This window comes from Pipra filicauda, unplaced genomic scaffold (assembly GCF_003945595.2).
Source record: "Pipra filicauda isolate LSUMZ 115617 unplaced genomic scaffold, ASM394559v2 scaffold30_size5312502_pilon, whole genome shotgun sequence".
NCBI classification, from domain to species: Eukaryota; Metazoa; Chordata; class Aves; order Passeriformes; family Pipridae; genus Pipra; species Pipra filicauda.
The window spans coordinates 3732066-3749249 of record NW_024104432.1 but is presented as its reverse complement, the minus strand read 5'-3'; the positions used below and the strand labels follow the sequence as shown (position 1 = coordinate 3749249).

Sequence of the window (17184 nt, the reverse complement as noted above, 5' to 3'; positions counted from 1 at the left end):
TAAAATGAGAGAAGAATAAAAACTGTTCTGGTCACAAGGAAATGAAAAGAATGAGTGTGAAAAACAGAATGATTGATTAGTTGAATTCTTACCCAATGGTCCCCTGGGGTCCCTGTGACAAACTCACAGCTGCTGCCTTCTCTCTCCAGACCTCAGAGCTGGTGGCCACATCCGGCTGAGGCTGTGTTTGAGACACACCATCTTTGCTTGGCCGTTTTCTCCTTTGCCTCTTGACTGTGCAATTCTACCCTGACAATTTTTTTTTATTGAAAAGGGCATTTTTTTCTGCCTCATCTTGCCTTGTGAATCTTGCTTCAGATCCACCAGTTTTATGACAAAAATAAATCGTACTGCTTCTTCTTCCCTTTGTCACCACAAAGCCAACACAGCTAAGAGAGTGCAGGAGCTGGAGCCAAAATCAGAACATTTTAGCTCCCAGGTGTAATGGAGCGTCTCCAGTCAAGACACCAGTGAGAGACAGAGATCATGAACTGGTTTTCTCTGTAGGTAGTGGGGGAAATGCTCATGAATCCTGTAACTAAGGCAGCATGGCCTCTTCTACTCCCTGATTGCCAAAGCTCTGCGTCTCAGCAGCCATCGAGGGTCACTGGCTTGAACTTAGATACTGACAGCAGGTTGCCAAGTAGGAGAATGCTCTTGGCATTGTCCTCTGCATCACTTGGATTTAGGACTAAACTCTAACTGAAAAGCCAGTCAATCCCGAGGAAAAGGCTGCATGGGTGGAATATAACTCAAAGTCCCTGGGAGTTTCTGATCTATAGGAGTCTGAGCCAGCTCCCACTGAAATTATTGGAAGACTTTGCATTGATTTAAATGGGACTATGATGAGCCCTAATGCCAGAGCCAGCGCCTGCAGGCCTGTTGTTATTGGCAAGGATGGAGAAGGAGAGCCCAGCTTGCCCTAAGAGGTAAAGATGTGGTTGTAAGGCCAGGAGTTAAACCCACCATTTTTCTTGTAAATCTACCAGTTTTGACATAGACAGCTCTGAGGAACAGCATGGATGAATATCAAAACACTTTCATTTCAACCTAGCAAAGGATTTCTGCCAACCAACATGAAGACTGTTGTTTTCATGGTCAGCTGACGGGTCAGTTCTATGATCCTGTCATGCTTTTAGCAGGAGGGTGGACCAGATGACCTCCAGACTCCCCTCCCAACCTAAATTATTCTGTAATTTCCAATGTTAGTGAATCAAAGTTTTGTCTATGGAGGTCAACAGTATAGGTCCTTCTAACTTCAAAGAGACCACATGGTATATATTTAACATTTCAGTCCAGCCGTAGGATTATTTGTCAAGGAGAGAAAAAGACATTAGTGTCATAAAAGATGTTTGACTTGAAAGTTAAGTGATATATGTTTGAATATAACATATTGAGCGATTTAGATAGCCTGTGGTTTTTGAAATTTCTTGAGTGTCTCCCTGCAAGCTGAATTCTGTGCCTGGGTATGTTTCCAGGCTTTGGAATTCCCAGCTGGTAGCTATCTAGACAAGGATTTTCATAGCTAGAATCCTATCCCAGGGCTCCTTTTGGGTATATAAATCAAGAGATCAGGCTGAGAAACCAGAGTAGCTACTCAAGGACGTACAGGCTGCTAACAGCAGAGAGGGAGAAAGGGAAGGTAGGTGTTAAAGATGATGTCTGAAGCATCTTGTCTCCTCCACAGTAGCTGAATTTACTGCCTTTGAAAAGCCAACAGCAGCTCCAAACAGACTGGTGGAGGTCGTGCCCATTTGGTGTAGGGAGCTGTGGACACACTTTAATGCTGTGTGAACTTTCAGCTCTCCATGGCTTGGGCACCAGTGAGGGGACACCAACTCACCTACGTTTTCCCTATCCTTCAGCCTTCCTCCCAGCCACACAAGAAGCTCAAGAAAACACCTCTAAAACCCAGTGCTCCCTGCCATGCTCCCTGCCATGGCAGAGCATTGCTGAGTAGCTCCAGTATTGCTAGACGGTGTTACTAAAGAGTGTCTAAAGCCCAGCAGACAGAGCTACACCTGGCAGAGGCAGGTGGGCAATATGCTGTGTCTCTGCACAACCCCATCATGCCTCCTGGGCTGCTGACAGGGAGGTATTACTGACATGTCCCGTGTTGTGTCCTCCAATCTGGGCAGCAAAGCTCACTCCATGACAGAGTGAGAGTGTTAGGAAACTGTCTCGGGCTGGCTGTAGTGCATCCATTAAAGCTTGGATAAGAAAGTTAAAAAATCCTCCAAAGACTCCCCTCCTGACCCCTAAACCAGAGAAAATGAGTTGCTTGTCCTTCCAGGAGCACTGAAAAGCAAAGCAGTTACCAAACATCATGTGCTGGCTTGATTTCTCCCTCGTTACTTGGTCTGGTAGGGTTGCCAGACAGCCTGTACAACAGCCAGCCCAAGTGTGACATCTGTTTTGAATCCCCTTTGCCTGCATTCAATTAACTCTTTCTGTCTCTCTCCTGCCATAATGTCCAGATCCCAAGCCTCCAAGTGCACCTGTGCCCCCTTCCTCGGCCAGCAGCCTGCCCTGGCCTGTGATCATCGGCATCCCCGCCGGAGCTGTCTTCATCTTTGGGACGATCCTCCTGTGGCTTTGCCAGTCCAAGAAGAAACCCTGCTCCCCTCCAGCTGCTGCCCCCGTGCACCGGCCGCAGCCCCGGGACAGGATCTGTGTCTCCCAGGTCCCGGACAAAGACTGCATCTCCTCCATAAACTATGAGGAATATGTGGCCCAGCAGCAGCATTTGCTGTCCCAAGGGGCTGCGCTCGCCCCAGCCATGGCATCCAAAATGTACCCAAAGATTTACACGGACATCCACACCCACACCCACTCGCACGTGGAAGGCAAAGTCCACCAGCACCAACACATTCAGTACCAGTGCTAAGAGCTGGCCCTGTACAGTAGCTCGTTTTTGGGCTTTCCCTCGTGGTACCTCAGAAGAGACTGCTCCAAGTCAGCTCTCACTGCCAGCAACAGGCAAAGCAGACAGAAAAGATTTTATATATAATTTTAAATATATATATACATATATATATAATTGTATATGCGTGTGTGTATGTGTGTATATATATATGTGTATATATCTATATCTATCTATATAAATATATATATAATAGAGAAAGACAGAGAAAAGAGATTTTTTTTTTTTTAATTATTGCAATCAGGATGTAGCTGAGGAATAATGAAGGATCTCCATATCACAGCAGAGAGGCAGCCATCTCCAACAGCGAAGCCTTCCTGGATATTTTAATCAAGGTGGCAACAAGTGAGGCAGGACATAGGGATGTGAACCACCACCTCCTTCCTTGTGTTACTAAGAGGAGCAAGTAGAGCAAGAGGTGTGTGTGGTACTTTTCTGGATGTGCACTGCTGTTCCTGTGCCAGTTACACATCACTTGTTTTGGTGGGAAGCCCCCAGACCTGTCCTGCTCTGAGTGACCCGAGCTCTCAAGTACTTGACATTTAGGGCCAAAGCACCAGGAGACATAACCAATTCATCTCTTCCAGGAGGAAAAAATAACACAAGAGGGTCTGGAAAAACCAATTTCCATTCACAAGGGGAAATGCTGAATGCTTCTCAGTCACAGTCAGCACAACCAGCTAACCGAACTGGTTGGTTCTGTTTCTGCAAGGTCAAGACATCTTGTTTCCCATGGGATGTTCTGCAGATCAAGCCACAAGAGCGCTGCTCCCCTGGTCCTAGGACTCAGTGCCACTGCCAGGAAAAAGGAGAGAAGGAATGAGGAACATTGTACAGAACACCTTTATATTTATATTTAAGAAATAATAATAAATAATAATAATAATAATTGAACTGCTGATGGTGAAGAAAGCAAAACACACTGTCCTTCTCGATGGCTTACAGCGACAAGTGACTGGATTTTCTACGTCAATGCAAAATACATGAAAGCATTAGAAAAAAGTATAAGAAACAAAGAGAATGAAATAATAATCTTGTAGGAAAAAATGCATTTGAGAAATACTCACCTAGGTTGTGTGTGGTTGCCCCCTCCCCTCAGATATCATTTTGGAAATGATAAAACTTCATTGCAGTTCAACAGTAAAAACAGAAAGAAGAGAAAATAAATAAGGACCATATTAAATACTTATATGGACTGGGAATGAATCCAATTGCAAAATATAAAACCTTTGTAATTCTATATAGAGTTTAAACAGAAGTCATGTATATTTAATTTATTTTGTTAAACAAGAAAAAAAAATGTATGATATTTTCCTCGAAACAGGCATTTCTATACGTATTTTTGATCAAAGAAAATAAAGATTTTTTTTTCCAGGTTCTGTAGATGCCATGCTCAGAGTATGCTCGATGTAGCTTGTGACCAACTGTGCTTCTCCTAACCTGGTGGTCACCTGTCTCTATGCCTTTGTCCACTAACCATGCGCAATCTCCTATCACCTCAGGTACTGCTGGTGCCATCCTTTCCATCAGAAACTGACCTTTTTCCCTGCTTATATTCTGACTGTGAGGGTCTGCAATGGCCAGTTCACTACTCATGGACCCCGTTCATCTTCAGTAGCAGAGCTCTGTGCTCATCACTATGCATTTTTGGGGGAGTTGAGGAGAAGGTTTCATTAGACTTTTAAGCACAAATCTGCAGCGGATCTTCTTCTTAAAAGAAAATTTTGTAAATCAAAACATAATAATTTGTGAGGCTGTAAAAGGAACCTTGGCCTCAGGGTGGGTTCCTGGAAGGGGAAATTATGGAATGCAGGTGAAGCAATTTGTAGCTGCAGCTGCTGCAGGAGGCAGTGGAGGCTGAGCTGGGAGCAACGAGAAGAGCTGGAGCTGTTCCCCTCTCCAGTGGGGCTTGAACCTTCATTCTTCTGCACACCAACAAGAGGCACCCAACCCCTCAGTGGCCAAAATTTTCTTTAGAGAAGGCAGCTTCAGCAATGCAGCAACTGTTTGCTCTTCTCTTGAGTTTCATTTAAAGTTTGCTGGTAAAAAAAAAAAAAAAAACAACCTGAAAATCTGAAAATGAGAGTTTTTAAGTTTGAAATTACTTCCTTCTCAAGCCTGTTCTGTGAAAGAGATCCCCACCAAACCAGATACTCTGTTTAATAGTGAAACACTTTATTTAATCTGAAACAAAGCAGTGCTTTAGGCTTTGCTTTTCTCTGAACATTTCTGAAGGTATTTACTCTGTGTTGACCTGCAGTGATTTTTCTGGTGGTTTGTTTGAATCACCAGCAAACCAAACAGTTCCCTGTTTGCTCAGCCGCAGTGCTGTGAGATGGGGCCCCAATTCAGTGAAATACATCAGCTCCTACTTTTCTTCATCAATACATACTGCTCCAAAAGGTCCCTTTTTTGCTTTAGTAGTGGGATATCCATGTAATAACCTCTACAGGAAGACCATTCCTCACCATAGTGTTCCTACAGAGGTTATAATAAAGCAACCCATCGCTAACCATTGTTTCTTTTTCAGCAGGAGGGTTCAGTTAAACTTTGTTAACACAAATTGGCGAGGTCCCTAAAAGCTAAATTCAGATTAAGGGTACCTTCATATGCATCCTCTCAGCTTCAGGGAAACTTAAATTTGAGGACTGAGGACTCTGTTTGGATGTAAGGCATGATTTAGTCAGGAGTTTTTAATGGCTGTAGTATACTGAGTAATTTAATAAAAAAAAAAAGGCTTTATACACTAAGTACATCACCTTTATTTCAAGAAGACAGTAATTGTATGAGAGATACTGAGGGCTACATCTCATATGTAGTACCTGTGGGAAACTCCTTACTGCACCATGGTACATCCCAAGCCACTGCACATTCCAGCAACATTAGAGGCATGGCAAAGGGCAGGATTCCCCCGTAAGGCCGTGGCCCTTCTCTGCTCTCTAGTCCAGTGCTGCAGCAAGAGGACACTTCTAACACATGCTGTGCTAGTGGTACTGATACCAGCTTCAAAGGTGGAGGTGAACACTGGGTTGTACGGTTCAACTGAGCAAACCCTGAGAGATTATCTTACAGCACTTTTTCAAATGGCAGCTATATCTCTGACCCTCAGAGAGAGGGTTAGTGGGTTAAAAGAGGCAATCCTGCATTTCCCACACAGCACAGTCTTCCAGGCTGTGTGTAGCACTCTCCACCAGTGCCTTCTGCCCTTTGTGATCCAGCTCCATAGTCTTTTATCATCCAGTCAAAACCTCCACATTTTGCCACGTGGCTCAAGTGGAAGGAGTGGTTTCTTCCTGCCCCTTAAAGCTTCTGCATTAGAGATGAATCTCTAGTGATGCTGGCAGAGCTCTCCAAAGGCAAAGCTGCAGTGAACTACCCAGCATGGATAAAGCATCAGCCCAGCACAGCTGCAGCTCCCAACCACAGCACCGAGAAGGCAGCTCTGGTTTTGGATGTGCCATGAGAGATGCTGTGAAGGTCTTGATTTGCAGAAAGCGTGGGGATTTCATCCTGCCTTGGGTATCTGCTCCCTCATGAGCATCTCCTGTTGCACACCAAAACCGCTGTGAAATTTCCTCCCAGGAAAATATCATCATATGCCCTGTAGAGGGCTGTAGGTATTGTCTGGGCCTTTTGCTGTGCTGGGGGGGGGGTGTTCATGTTTTTGAGGAATTATTTTGCCTCCACGGGGTACCTGTAAGGGCTCTTTCGAGTCACTCTGTCCCATACCCTACTGCATACCATTGATTTTTAGGACTTGGTTGTACCTTGCATATATTGCAAAGTCTTCCTTAGTTCAAATAAATTCAACCAGGTTGTGCTTGTGTATGAATATTTTTTTCAGTGGAAAAAAATTTGGATGCATCTTCATTCCTGAATAGAGGGTGTTTAAGGAAAACCATAGTCTTGCCATTAGTAACTGACCCTATTTTGAACACAAAAGTTTTTATTTCATGTATTTGTATACATATACATGTAGGCATATAGGCATGTAGGCATGTATACATATACATGCCAGGCTGTGATACAGAAGGCAGTTGTACTTTTAAACCCATGGAGCTTCAAAGATCAAAGGAATTTTAGGCTTAAAACTCACTATCTTTGTTAATTTTATTTGCATTAGAGATCAAACATGGCCTTACCTGCCAGTTTGTGTGTGGCTTTTTTAAACTTTATATGGACAATCTTTCTATGGTCAGCCCCTTTCAAACTGAAAACTTATCAGACATTGAAAATAAAAAGTGTTAAAGTGTTCTATGATTTTCAGTTGGTGACAAATATAGTAACTGAACACATCAAAAGGAGACAGAACAGCACATCATGTCTGTGTCTGTGGCTTTGTAATAAAAGTTACAGAAGAAATGGAATAAAAACCCGAAATTGTGTTAATAGATATTTGAGTTCTGCAAACCTGCTGTGCTTGGAAGGAAAGGATGTCTCCCTGTGCTTGTGAGAGCGTGTGTGTGTGTATGACATAGCACACATCACGAATATGTGCTGGCAGGGCAAATCAGACAATATTACAAAATTACCTTGGTACCACAACTTGGTCTGATATTTTGTGTAGGTTCTGTGAAACTAGCAGAGGTATTATTTCTTAAATGGTTGGAAAAGGTTTCTGGTTTTTAGTGAAAAGGGGCAATTTTTGATCACTTCTAGAGCCAAATGCTATAGCTGCACCAGGAGCCAAGATGCAATTAGCAAAATGAAATTTTGGGGTACCTGGAGTGGGGCAGCAATTTCAAGGTTAAGCCCAGCACTTCCCCCCTTTTGAGTCAAACCTGTGAGTGTCTCACCACTCACTCTAGAGACAGCATATGTCAAAACTGTGACATCTGAAGTTCAGGAAAGCTGGCCCTCACACAAACTTCATCTTGACCTGACCTGGACCTCTGACCCAAAGAGCCTTGTGCAGAAATTGCACACTTGGGGTGGGAAAGAGGAAATATTTCTGTGTTGACTCCATTTCTGTGGTACCCGAAACTCTTCAGATTTTTGAAATACTGGAATAAAGATCTGGGGAAGATGTATCAGTGAGTTAAACCTAGGAGGTGGTCAAAGATCAATGGGGAATTTATCATGGCTTTCCTATCTGGGCAACACCTCTGCCTACATGAGGTATGTTGAACATGCCCAGGACTCCAGATCATCCAAATTCAATGATTAACATGGACCCATTTAGCTTGGAAAAGATTCCTAAGGTCATTGAATTATTCCCCATGCAGAGCTTATTCCAGCTTGTGCAGATGCCAGTGGGAAAAAATCCCTGCAATGTCCACTGGGAAATCAGTGGGACATATGAAGTCATTGCAAGGTTTTTACATCTTTGTGCTAGCTGGCTCGTTGGCAGAGAAAGATGTGACAAGAGTCAATGGCCTGAATGTGAAGCCAGACACATATAAATGGGAAATGTATACACTTTGGAAGGAGTTACCAAAGGAAGACATAGACAATGCATTTCTCAAAATCTTCAAAACAAAGCTGGGTGCTTTGTGGACAGTGTGTTTGGTTGAATTGAAGATTTTCGGAATGCAATTAGGATAAAGGGATACCTCTAGCCCAGATGAGGTCATCTGGTAGGCCCTTCTGGCCCTAAAGAAATGCGGTTGAGATGCAGAGAAAAGGAGACACAAGAGTGTGTCCCTGCTCCTGGCGAGCGCCGTAGCTGCACCGCAGACCTTACGGCACCGTTGGGCGCACGGCTGCCTCGTTCAGGCTGCACACCCAGCTCCACTTGCCACCAGACTGTATGATCTCAGCACTTCCCAGCTTATTGCTGCAGTGATGGCATTATTTATACAAACCAGGGCTCTGCATCAACATTTACTGCCGCTTTGTGTAAACAGCGGCACAGTCCCGTGTGTACTCACACCCCTCCTCTATGTGATCAGCACTGCAGAAAACCTCACTGCGGTGCCTACAGTTAGTGCCATGGAGGATTTACATGGGAATTTGAATGTAATGACCTGCTCAGTTGCACAAACTCATTATTGGTGTAAGTATCTTCTATTCCCTTTTTGCCATGTGTGGGAACCAGCCAGGATCCTGCCACTGCCCTCCCCCGGGGGTGGACACAGGTTCCTCCACACATTCAGACATGAGGGGTTGTATGTTGGGTTGTACAGGTTGGCCAAAGTGACCCTGCAGGTTTCCTATGTCCATGGGATCCCAGTGAGTGATAGCCCACAGAGGGAGCAGTCCTGTGCTTTTCTCTGCTTGTGGGTTGATGGGTGTGGTGAGGGTGTGAGGGGCATAGTCACAAAAATGCCAAACTTTAAGGGGTGGGTTTCACCTGTCGATCTCAGCAATGATTTTACAGAGGAAGAGATGAGGCATGAAGAGACTGGCCAGGGTTATAGTCTGTAATTCAAGTGTGCTGGGATGGATCAGGGTCTGTCATTCTACATATCTTATGAGGAACAGCTGAGGGAACGGGGTTGCTTAGTCTGGAGAAGAGGAGGCTCAGGGCGACCTCATTGCTCTATACAACTACCTGAAAGGAGGTTGTAGTGAGGGGGGATCGGTCTCAAGTCAAAGGATGAGAGGAAATGGCATTAAACTCCACCAGTGGAAGTTCAGACTAGATCTGTGAAAAAAAATAATTCACTGAAAGAGCAGTTAGGCATTGGAATAAGTTGAGGGAGGTGGTGTAGTCACTGTCTCTGGAAATGTTCAAGAATTGTCTGGATGTGGCACTTGGGGATATGGTTTAGGAGTGGTGGTGTTGGGTTGACAGTCGGACCAGATGATCTTGAAGGTCTCTTCCAACCTTGACGATCCTGTAACAGCAGAGAGCACCAAGACACAGAACCAAACCAGTGAGTTAAATTATATAAGACCACTGATCAAGCATATCCTCTAAACATCCTCCAGTTACTTATTACCCTTTAAATCTCAGGATAGATATAAGGAAGAAATTCTTTTACAATGAGGGTGATGAAACCTGGCACAGGTTGCCCAGAGAGGTGGTAGATGCCCCATCCCTGGAAACATTCAAGGCCAGGTTGGATGGGTCTCTAAGCGACCTGATCTAGTTGAAGATGTCCCTCCTCATTGCAGAGAATGAGACTAGATGACCTTTAAAGGTCCCTTCCAACCCAAACCATTATGTGATTCTCTGATCCAAATGTGCTGGAATGGGTTAAGGTCTGTCATCCAAATGTGCTGGGATGCATCCAGGCCACCTGCCAGATCAGTTCTGTATTCTGGACCTAGCAGAAGGTGCTAATAATTAGGAGACTGTAAGTGTTGCAGACTTTCCCTTCACCTTATCTTACCAGAAAGCATTTCTTGGCCCAAGATTCTCATCTTTTAAAAGTTTACTACAAACGTAAAAGGAAAATAACAAATACCAGCACCAGAAGTGTGAATTATTGTAATAAAAAATAGGAAGTAATGACTGATAAAACCACATTTAAAATGCTGGTGCTATATGGACTGTTAAGTGGCACGTATATGTTGTCCAGAGTAGAGCCCAGAGGAAAGAGGATGCCCATTTTAAATTTTTGTTTAGCCAAGGCACTTTGGTTACCAGTTTCAGGTCCCTGAGAGCAATACACAGAGCTGTGACCTTTATTTGTCCTTATTTTAGCTTATACACATTTTCTTTCTTTTCTCTTTTCCTTTCTGCCAGTCTGCTGTAATTAGGATTTAACATATCCTCCAATATACATGGACATCAGCAAAGCAATGAATATTCTTTGTTTCCCATTTTCACTAACCACATCCAGTCCAAAGTGCTATTTCTATCCGAGCTTGTCTCTGCTCAAGTGAAAGGAGTAATAAATAACACTTTAGACCAGACTTCAAAATGCCTTTTTTTTTTGATCTGAGTAATTAAAGTCAAACTGCTGTTCCTGAGCATTTTCTGATGGAATTACACAAGTTACGCAGCCCTTCATTTGTATCTTATTAAGCATTATGTTTTATTGATGCTGTTCAAACAATTAGTACCTAAATATGCCCCATATTCTCATAAAGAGGCAGCAGCAGTGTTAATGCTAATGCCCTGGTTAACAGTTTGTTTCCATCCAGAGTCCACCATTGTTCTCGAATGCCATTTAATATCAATCAGGTCTTGTCTTTACTGATGCCCTTCTGAAGTTGTTCTCTTCTGCAGTCATTTAGCTGTGCAGCCAACTGAGGATAAGTCAAACAATAATGTTAAGTAAAAATGGCATTTCTCTTAACACAGGAATTTTTTAAGTTCATTGCAAGTTTTGGTTATAAAAAGGCCAGCGTTTCATGGTGATCGGTCATTCTGACGTTTTTATGGTGTTTTTATTACCCCTGGCTCATTTCCATACTAAAGAGAACATTTGTAACAATACTTGCTCGCTCTGTTATGATTAGGATTGCGCTTTGTTCGGCTGTTGCTGCGCTCAGTAATGCTCTTGGCACACGTCCTCCCAGACCCTGCGGTGTATTTATTCGAAAGGAAGGAAAAAGAAGTGTCTACTGAAACAATAAACTACTACTGCTTGCGTTAACGTGGCCATAACTTCCTTGTTCTGCAGACAATCAGTTAGAAAAGCTGTTAGGTAAACTTGCTCCTTCATTGCTGAAAAAATAAATATTCATGAAGCTTACAACCACCTTTTCCTGTGCTTTATTATAGGGTTGAGAATGGTGAAGGATTTTAAAGCTAATGATTTAATCAAAAAGATAAGGATGGAGGTCCAGATGATGAAACCATCTGGGAGCTGGGGTCTGAAATATTGTGGAGGACCTGGGTAAGGGTTTAAGGCGAATTTTGATGAGTTATTTCAATATTAATGTTATGCTGCATGTAAGGACAAGTTCAACCCAGTATTAATATTAATGTTATTAATATTGAAAATTGAAAATACTAATATATTCACTAATGCTGTCTAAGACAGGAGGCAAATGTGAAAAAAAGGAATTGTGAATGGTAGGGAGGGGCAATTAAAAAAGAGAGGGAGCAGTATCATGTCACCAGAGGTTTCCAGGATAAAGTCAAGTCATTACTTTGGTCACTCCACATGTGTTGGAGCCCAAGAGGCAGCTGGAGCAGCTTTGGGAGACTTCCTCAGACGCAGGACAAACCAGAGCAGTCAATGCCCACTATGTAACATGCAAGTTTCCTTGAGCACATCTCTGTAGATCATCTTTCATTCAAAGTATGTTCTTGTCTTGCCTGCCTTTCAAAGACAAATATGAATGTTTTAAGACCTAGATTCATATTTCTTAAGCAAGTTAGCCAAATTAGGGACAGAGTAATCATGACCTTCCTTAAATAAGGAAGAGGAACTGGCACTTCTTGAAGGTGGTTTGGTTCCTGGGTGGAGAGAAAGACCCCCAATGTTGTTTCCTGTTCCTCTAAAGACAAGATAAGCTGAATTTTTTATCCAGCTACCATCAAACAAAAGTATGAACCTAGTGAAATACACCACCAGAAAAATAAAGAAATAAGAGAAAATAGGTGAAGTGTCTATTTACGTTACATTTGCCCAAATCTGAGAGACCTCAGTAAATAGTGGTTACTTTCCTTATGCTGCTGTGTTCTGCAGCATCCCTCTGGGCCTGGGAGCCTGGTGGTCTCCTGAACTCTCCCTGCCCACAGGAATAGGAAACAAAAGGAGATGAGAGGGGAGAGGCTTGCAGGGTGGGATTGCTTGCTGGTACAAGACCCAGCTTTCATCGCTCGGCTCCAGCTGCTGTGTGCTGGCCCCAGCCCTGGGCTGCCAGGGGAACCTGAGCTGCCCTCTGCCATGGTTCAGTAAGAGCAAAGAGCTCTCCCACTTGACATCAGAAGAGGCGTTTTGATGTTTATCTGAAACTCCCTTCCAAGTGTGCGTGTGATAGAGGCTGCGTGTAAGGGCAGGTTCAACCCTCTATCACAGAGAAGTGATAAAACACTTTCCTCTCATTTTGGTTCTTAAGGTCTAATACTCCCATATGCCAGAAAAGATTTGTAAGGGGCCATAAAGTCAGTACAACTCTGTTTGCACTTGCTTTTTGGTTCCTTGACAATGCTGCTGGGGCCTCTGTGCAAACATGACTTGCAGTCAACGTTTAAAGTGCTGGTCCAATTTGCCATCTTTGTTGAAACTAGTACCTAGAAATCAAGAGGCGGAAAATCACATGGGCAAATCAAGGTCAAAGTAGTACTTAAAAATAACCTTGATGCTTTACAGAAACCAATAAAGAGAGTTTACAGAGACAAAACATATTACCGCTGTATTCAATGATGAAGTTATAATTTTATGATGGCTAATATGTGTGTCACCAGTACTGGTCAATAGGGAAAGCAATTTTATTGTTTCTAACCCTCTTGGATATTTGAGTGGTCCCATGGTAGTATTTTTAATACTGTGAGTTATTGTCCCTCGGTTATTTCACAGAATTTGGAACTCAGAAGCTAGACTTTCTATTTTTTTTTTTTTTTTTAATGTAGCAGATTAAATGTTTAGCATTAGAGATGTATTTTGGTCTTTGCCTCTGGCAATGCCTATGCAGTATATAAGGAGGACTAGTCAATAATTCCCATTTTTCCAAGGCAAAATATCAAAACTGGAAGCACCCAAAATCCATCAGTCTGCATGGGACCACAGCCTGGAGTGCTCTTCTGTACAACCCTTCTCTCAAAATTCAATCAGTGGTTTCTTTTAAGACACATCCAGAAGATTTGCCACCCTTTAATGTGACAATCAGGTGGCTGTAATGCTCACTCAAGGTGTGGGAGAAGGACTGCATATTGCAGTCTTTGCAAATTTTCCAGCCAAAGTCCTGTAAACTGGCCCAAATCTTGACTTAGGCATCCCGAAGCTTGCTCTTGCGTGGGGATAAAAACAAGAGTTGTGGACCAGGCAGGGAAAGGAGACGAGTGACTTTCAAAGTCCAGGGTGAAGCTGTTCAGATGACACTACAGCCACCTTGGTTCCCCCTGAACCCTCAGCAGATATGTGTGGGGTGGCTTTGGGGATGAGAGGGGCACTATTAGCCTGGGGCAGGCTGTCACCTCTTAGCCATGCATCTCTGAACAGGAATGACGGCTGTGCTGTAGGGCTGGAGGAGATGGGCTGGAAATGGCTTCATCTAACATATCTAACACAGGCATGCTGGGGACAGAGCAAGTTGCCAGGACCCATATTTGGAAGTCTTTCATGGCCATCATCTGCCATCATCTAAAGCCAAGAATCATAAGCATTATAACAAGGAGATATACTTGAGCACAGAGGATTACAGTTTTCTCAAGGATTGTTGTCATAAACCCCATAGTGGGTAGAGCTTAACATAGTTTATGATAATAACCGAGTATCACATTGCCCATAGCATCAAAAAATGACAGCAAAATTCAGCAGCAGGTGGGCAGCTTTAATTATATAGGCTCCAAAGGGAATAAACACTGGGATGGTTTTTACTGTCTGTCTGGTATGAGTCAGTCCACAATGACCCTACTGGTGCAATTTGGTGAGAATAAAGAGTCTATCCCATATTTAACCATGCAAAGTGTCTTTTTCTTTTTTTTTCCCCCCTCTCCCTGTGAGAACAGAGAAAATGGGATTTGTAGGAGGAACTGGGGGATGTATTACTGTCAGTGATTTGCACATATCAGGGCTGAAACATCAGACAGAGGAAGTACCCGAACAGCTGGGACTGCAACAGATGTTCTCCAGACAGCTCTGCCTCATGAAGATGTAGTACAGTAATAGGTCATGTTACAGAAACAGAAAATTAAAAAGGGGGATTTTACATGCATGAGTACTGGCTCCCCAGGCCCAGTGGTATGAGTGACACTGAACAGGGAAAGGCAGCTGGGACCCTTCTGAAGAGATCATTGTGTCCCTTGCCACCACAGCCTGCTTTTCCAGCATAGAGATATGTCTAACAGAAATATCAGGACTCCCAGTAGAGCAACACAGGAGGGGTGAGTGCAAAATGCCATTCCTACAATTTAAGGGTGGATTCTCAATTTCTTGGTATCTCTGCCTCATGGCTGTTAGCCTCTTCCACTGCCTCTCTTCCTGCAGGTCACTGAGCAAGGATTTTCCTGTATAGCGACCTGGAAATGAGAATGGCTGCAGGAACTTCACCTGAAATTTCCCTAGATGTTCAGCTTTAGTCCTCAGACAGGGTCAGAAGAACCTGTCATAGTAAAACCAGGGGATGATCTCCCAGCCAGAGCTCCAGTGCAGCCTCAATCAGTCAAACACACCAAACCAAGGCCTCTCAGAGAAGGTGCCAGAGTGTGGCCAGGACAGCCACTACCTTTGCTCTTGTGGTGGCTGCTGTTTGCATGCTATTGACTTCATCTAGGGAGAAAGAGGTGATTTCAGGTGATTTTTGAGGCCACTAAATCTTCCTTTCCTTCAGATTAAGCTAGTGTCCTAACCACCAGGTCATAGGGTTTCTTAAGAGCTGCCCAGTCTTTACCTTGAAGCTGAGCTGTTTTGCAGCCAGGAATGCAACTGTGATGAGGTCAGATGGCAAACTAGGAGCACAGAGAGCAATATCTTATACTACTATTATTTTTTTTTTCAAACTGGGCATCTATTACTTCCACAATGAGCAACATCAGAAGAAAAGAAACTGACTTTCTTCACTGTTTCCCATTGGGTACATAGTGTAAGTTGTTGCCTTCCTATCTGGTTACTCCATTTTAATATGTCCCCACAGTTTTCGTCATTTACTTATTTTCATTACAAAACTGAATATTGCCCTCTTACATCCTGAACCTGCACTTCTAAGCACTTTCAATATGTTTTAATTTCTTATGTGTTTTACAGGTATCTCATTCAGCCTTGCCACTATGATGCTCTAAAAAAACTCCAACAGTAAATGGAAATGGACTCAATGGGCTATTAAATATATTTAAGTAAACACATTAAGCAAGCATTAAGAAAAGTGAGCACTCCTAACTCGATGAAATGAGACTATGAGCACCCAAGGGCCTCATAACGGCAGTTTCATTACAAACAGACTCCTGTACACATACTCACATGTTCCAGCTCCCTCTTCTAATATGAGAAAAGTGTGATCTGTCATGTCTTTGCATGATATCACTGCTCTGCTGGTATTCAAGTAATTACAATGCACCGTGAAGTGTTTGGGACCTAAGACATCGTGGTCCCAAGTGGAGGGGCATTGTTTTGCTGTTTCTCTCCAAATTCATCGAGTTTCCCATAGCAACCCAGAGCCCATCAAATAATTAAATATCATATTTACAAACACATGGGGCAGCCACCAGGGATTTCTTAAAATATTCTAATCTTCTTGACCACTCATTTCTGAGAATAATTTCCTTCAGCCTTTAGCACACCTCATGCTGTAGTTTATTCTACAGCAGCACCCCGTACTCCTGTACAGATACTGCTGGGAGGTTTAGCAGCCACTCTGACATTGCAAAGGGCAGCATTATCAGGTCATCTCTTGCTGGGAAATGACATATACTAATCTAACAGGGCAATTCAGAGGTATCCCCCTGCCTAATAGTTATTTCTCGAAATCTTTATTGAGGGTTTACAAATAGAAACCACATGTACAAAATTCAAGGAATGATTTGTGAGAAAAGAAGAGAGGAACTGGGATTTCTTTTTAAACATGTTTTCTATATTACATTTATAATTACTAATTGCTTCCTCAATTGGGATTACAGGCTATTATTTTAAGCCAGAACATCAGTGCCATGTAGAGATAGATTGATTGCAAATCTCTGATTTTCTTATTTCTGAATGGAGATTACTTGGAAAACCTGGATATTATCCTCTCCAGAAAGATTAGGTTAAGGTTGCCATTCCAAGTTGACTTGTATTTCTGGTCCAGACTAGTCCTCAGTTGCCATCTCTTTCTGTCCATGGTCTTCTAGCCTTTCACACTTACCTGACCCTTTGGGATCGTTCTTGCAACAGGGCCCAGAAAAGTTCCCTCTCTGAAAAGAGTGTAGAGCTGAAAAGGCAAGTTGGATTTTAGAGGTGCTTTTACAAATACTGTCTTACTGCTCATAGTACTACTCGCTGAAGTCTTACTTGACCTGTCCTCGTCATTCAACAGTCTTCATTGCTGTAATTTTGGCTGATTATGGATGTCAGTCATGGCATTTCTGTGAGCAGCTTTCAGTGAACTGGTCGGCACTTTACATGGCATTGAGTCCTCCTCTACCAATATGTCATGACTTTTGGAGCACAGCCTCAAGTTGTCCAGTCATATCTGCCATCTGGAGAAATTTTCTGTTTACTGTCCTGACAGATGAGGGGACAATCAGCCTGGGCTCCGTTTTGCCTCAACTGCTGTTTCTGGGA

The 17184-nt window shown here is 43.1% G+C and overlaps 1 protein-coding gene across 4 annotated transcripts in view; it reads left to right on the top strand.

Annotated features, from left to right (window-relative positions):
• The window catches only part of FGFRL1 (fibroblast growth factor receptor like 1), a 168305-nt gene extending 165256 nt beyond the window's left edge, over window positions 1-3049 (top strand). For all 4 annotated transcript variants that reach the window (XM_027736608.2, XM_039383443.1, XM_027736607.2 and 1 more), the window contains exon 7: window positions 2478-3049. In XM_027736608.2, coding sequence (XP_027592409.1) covers window positions 2478-2887 — 410 coding nt within the window. In that variant the 3' untranslated portion in view covers window positions 2888-3049. The remainder of the gene's footprint in view (window positions 1-2477) is intronic.
• Window positions 3050-17184: the final 14135 nt, after the last annotated feature.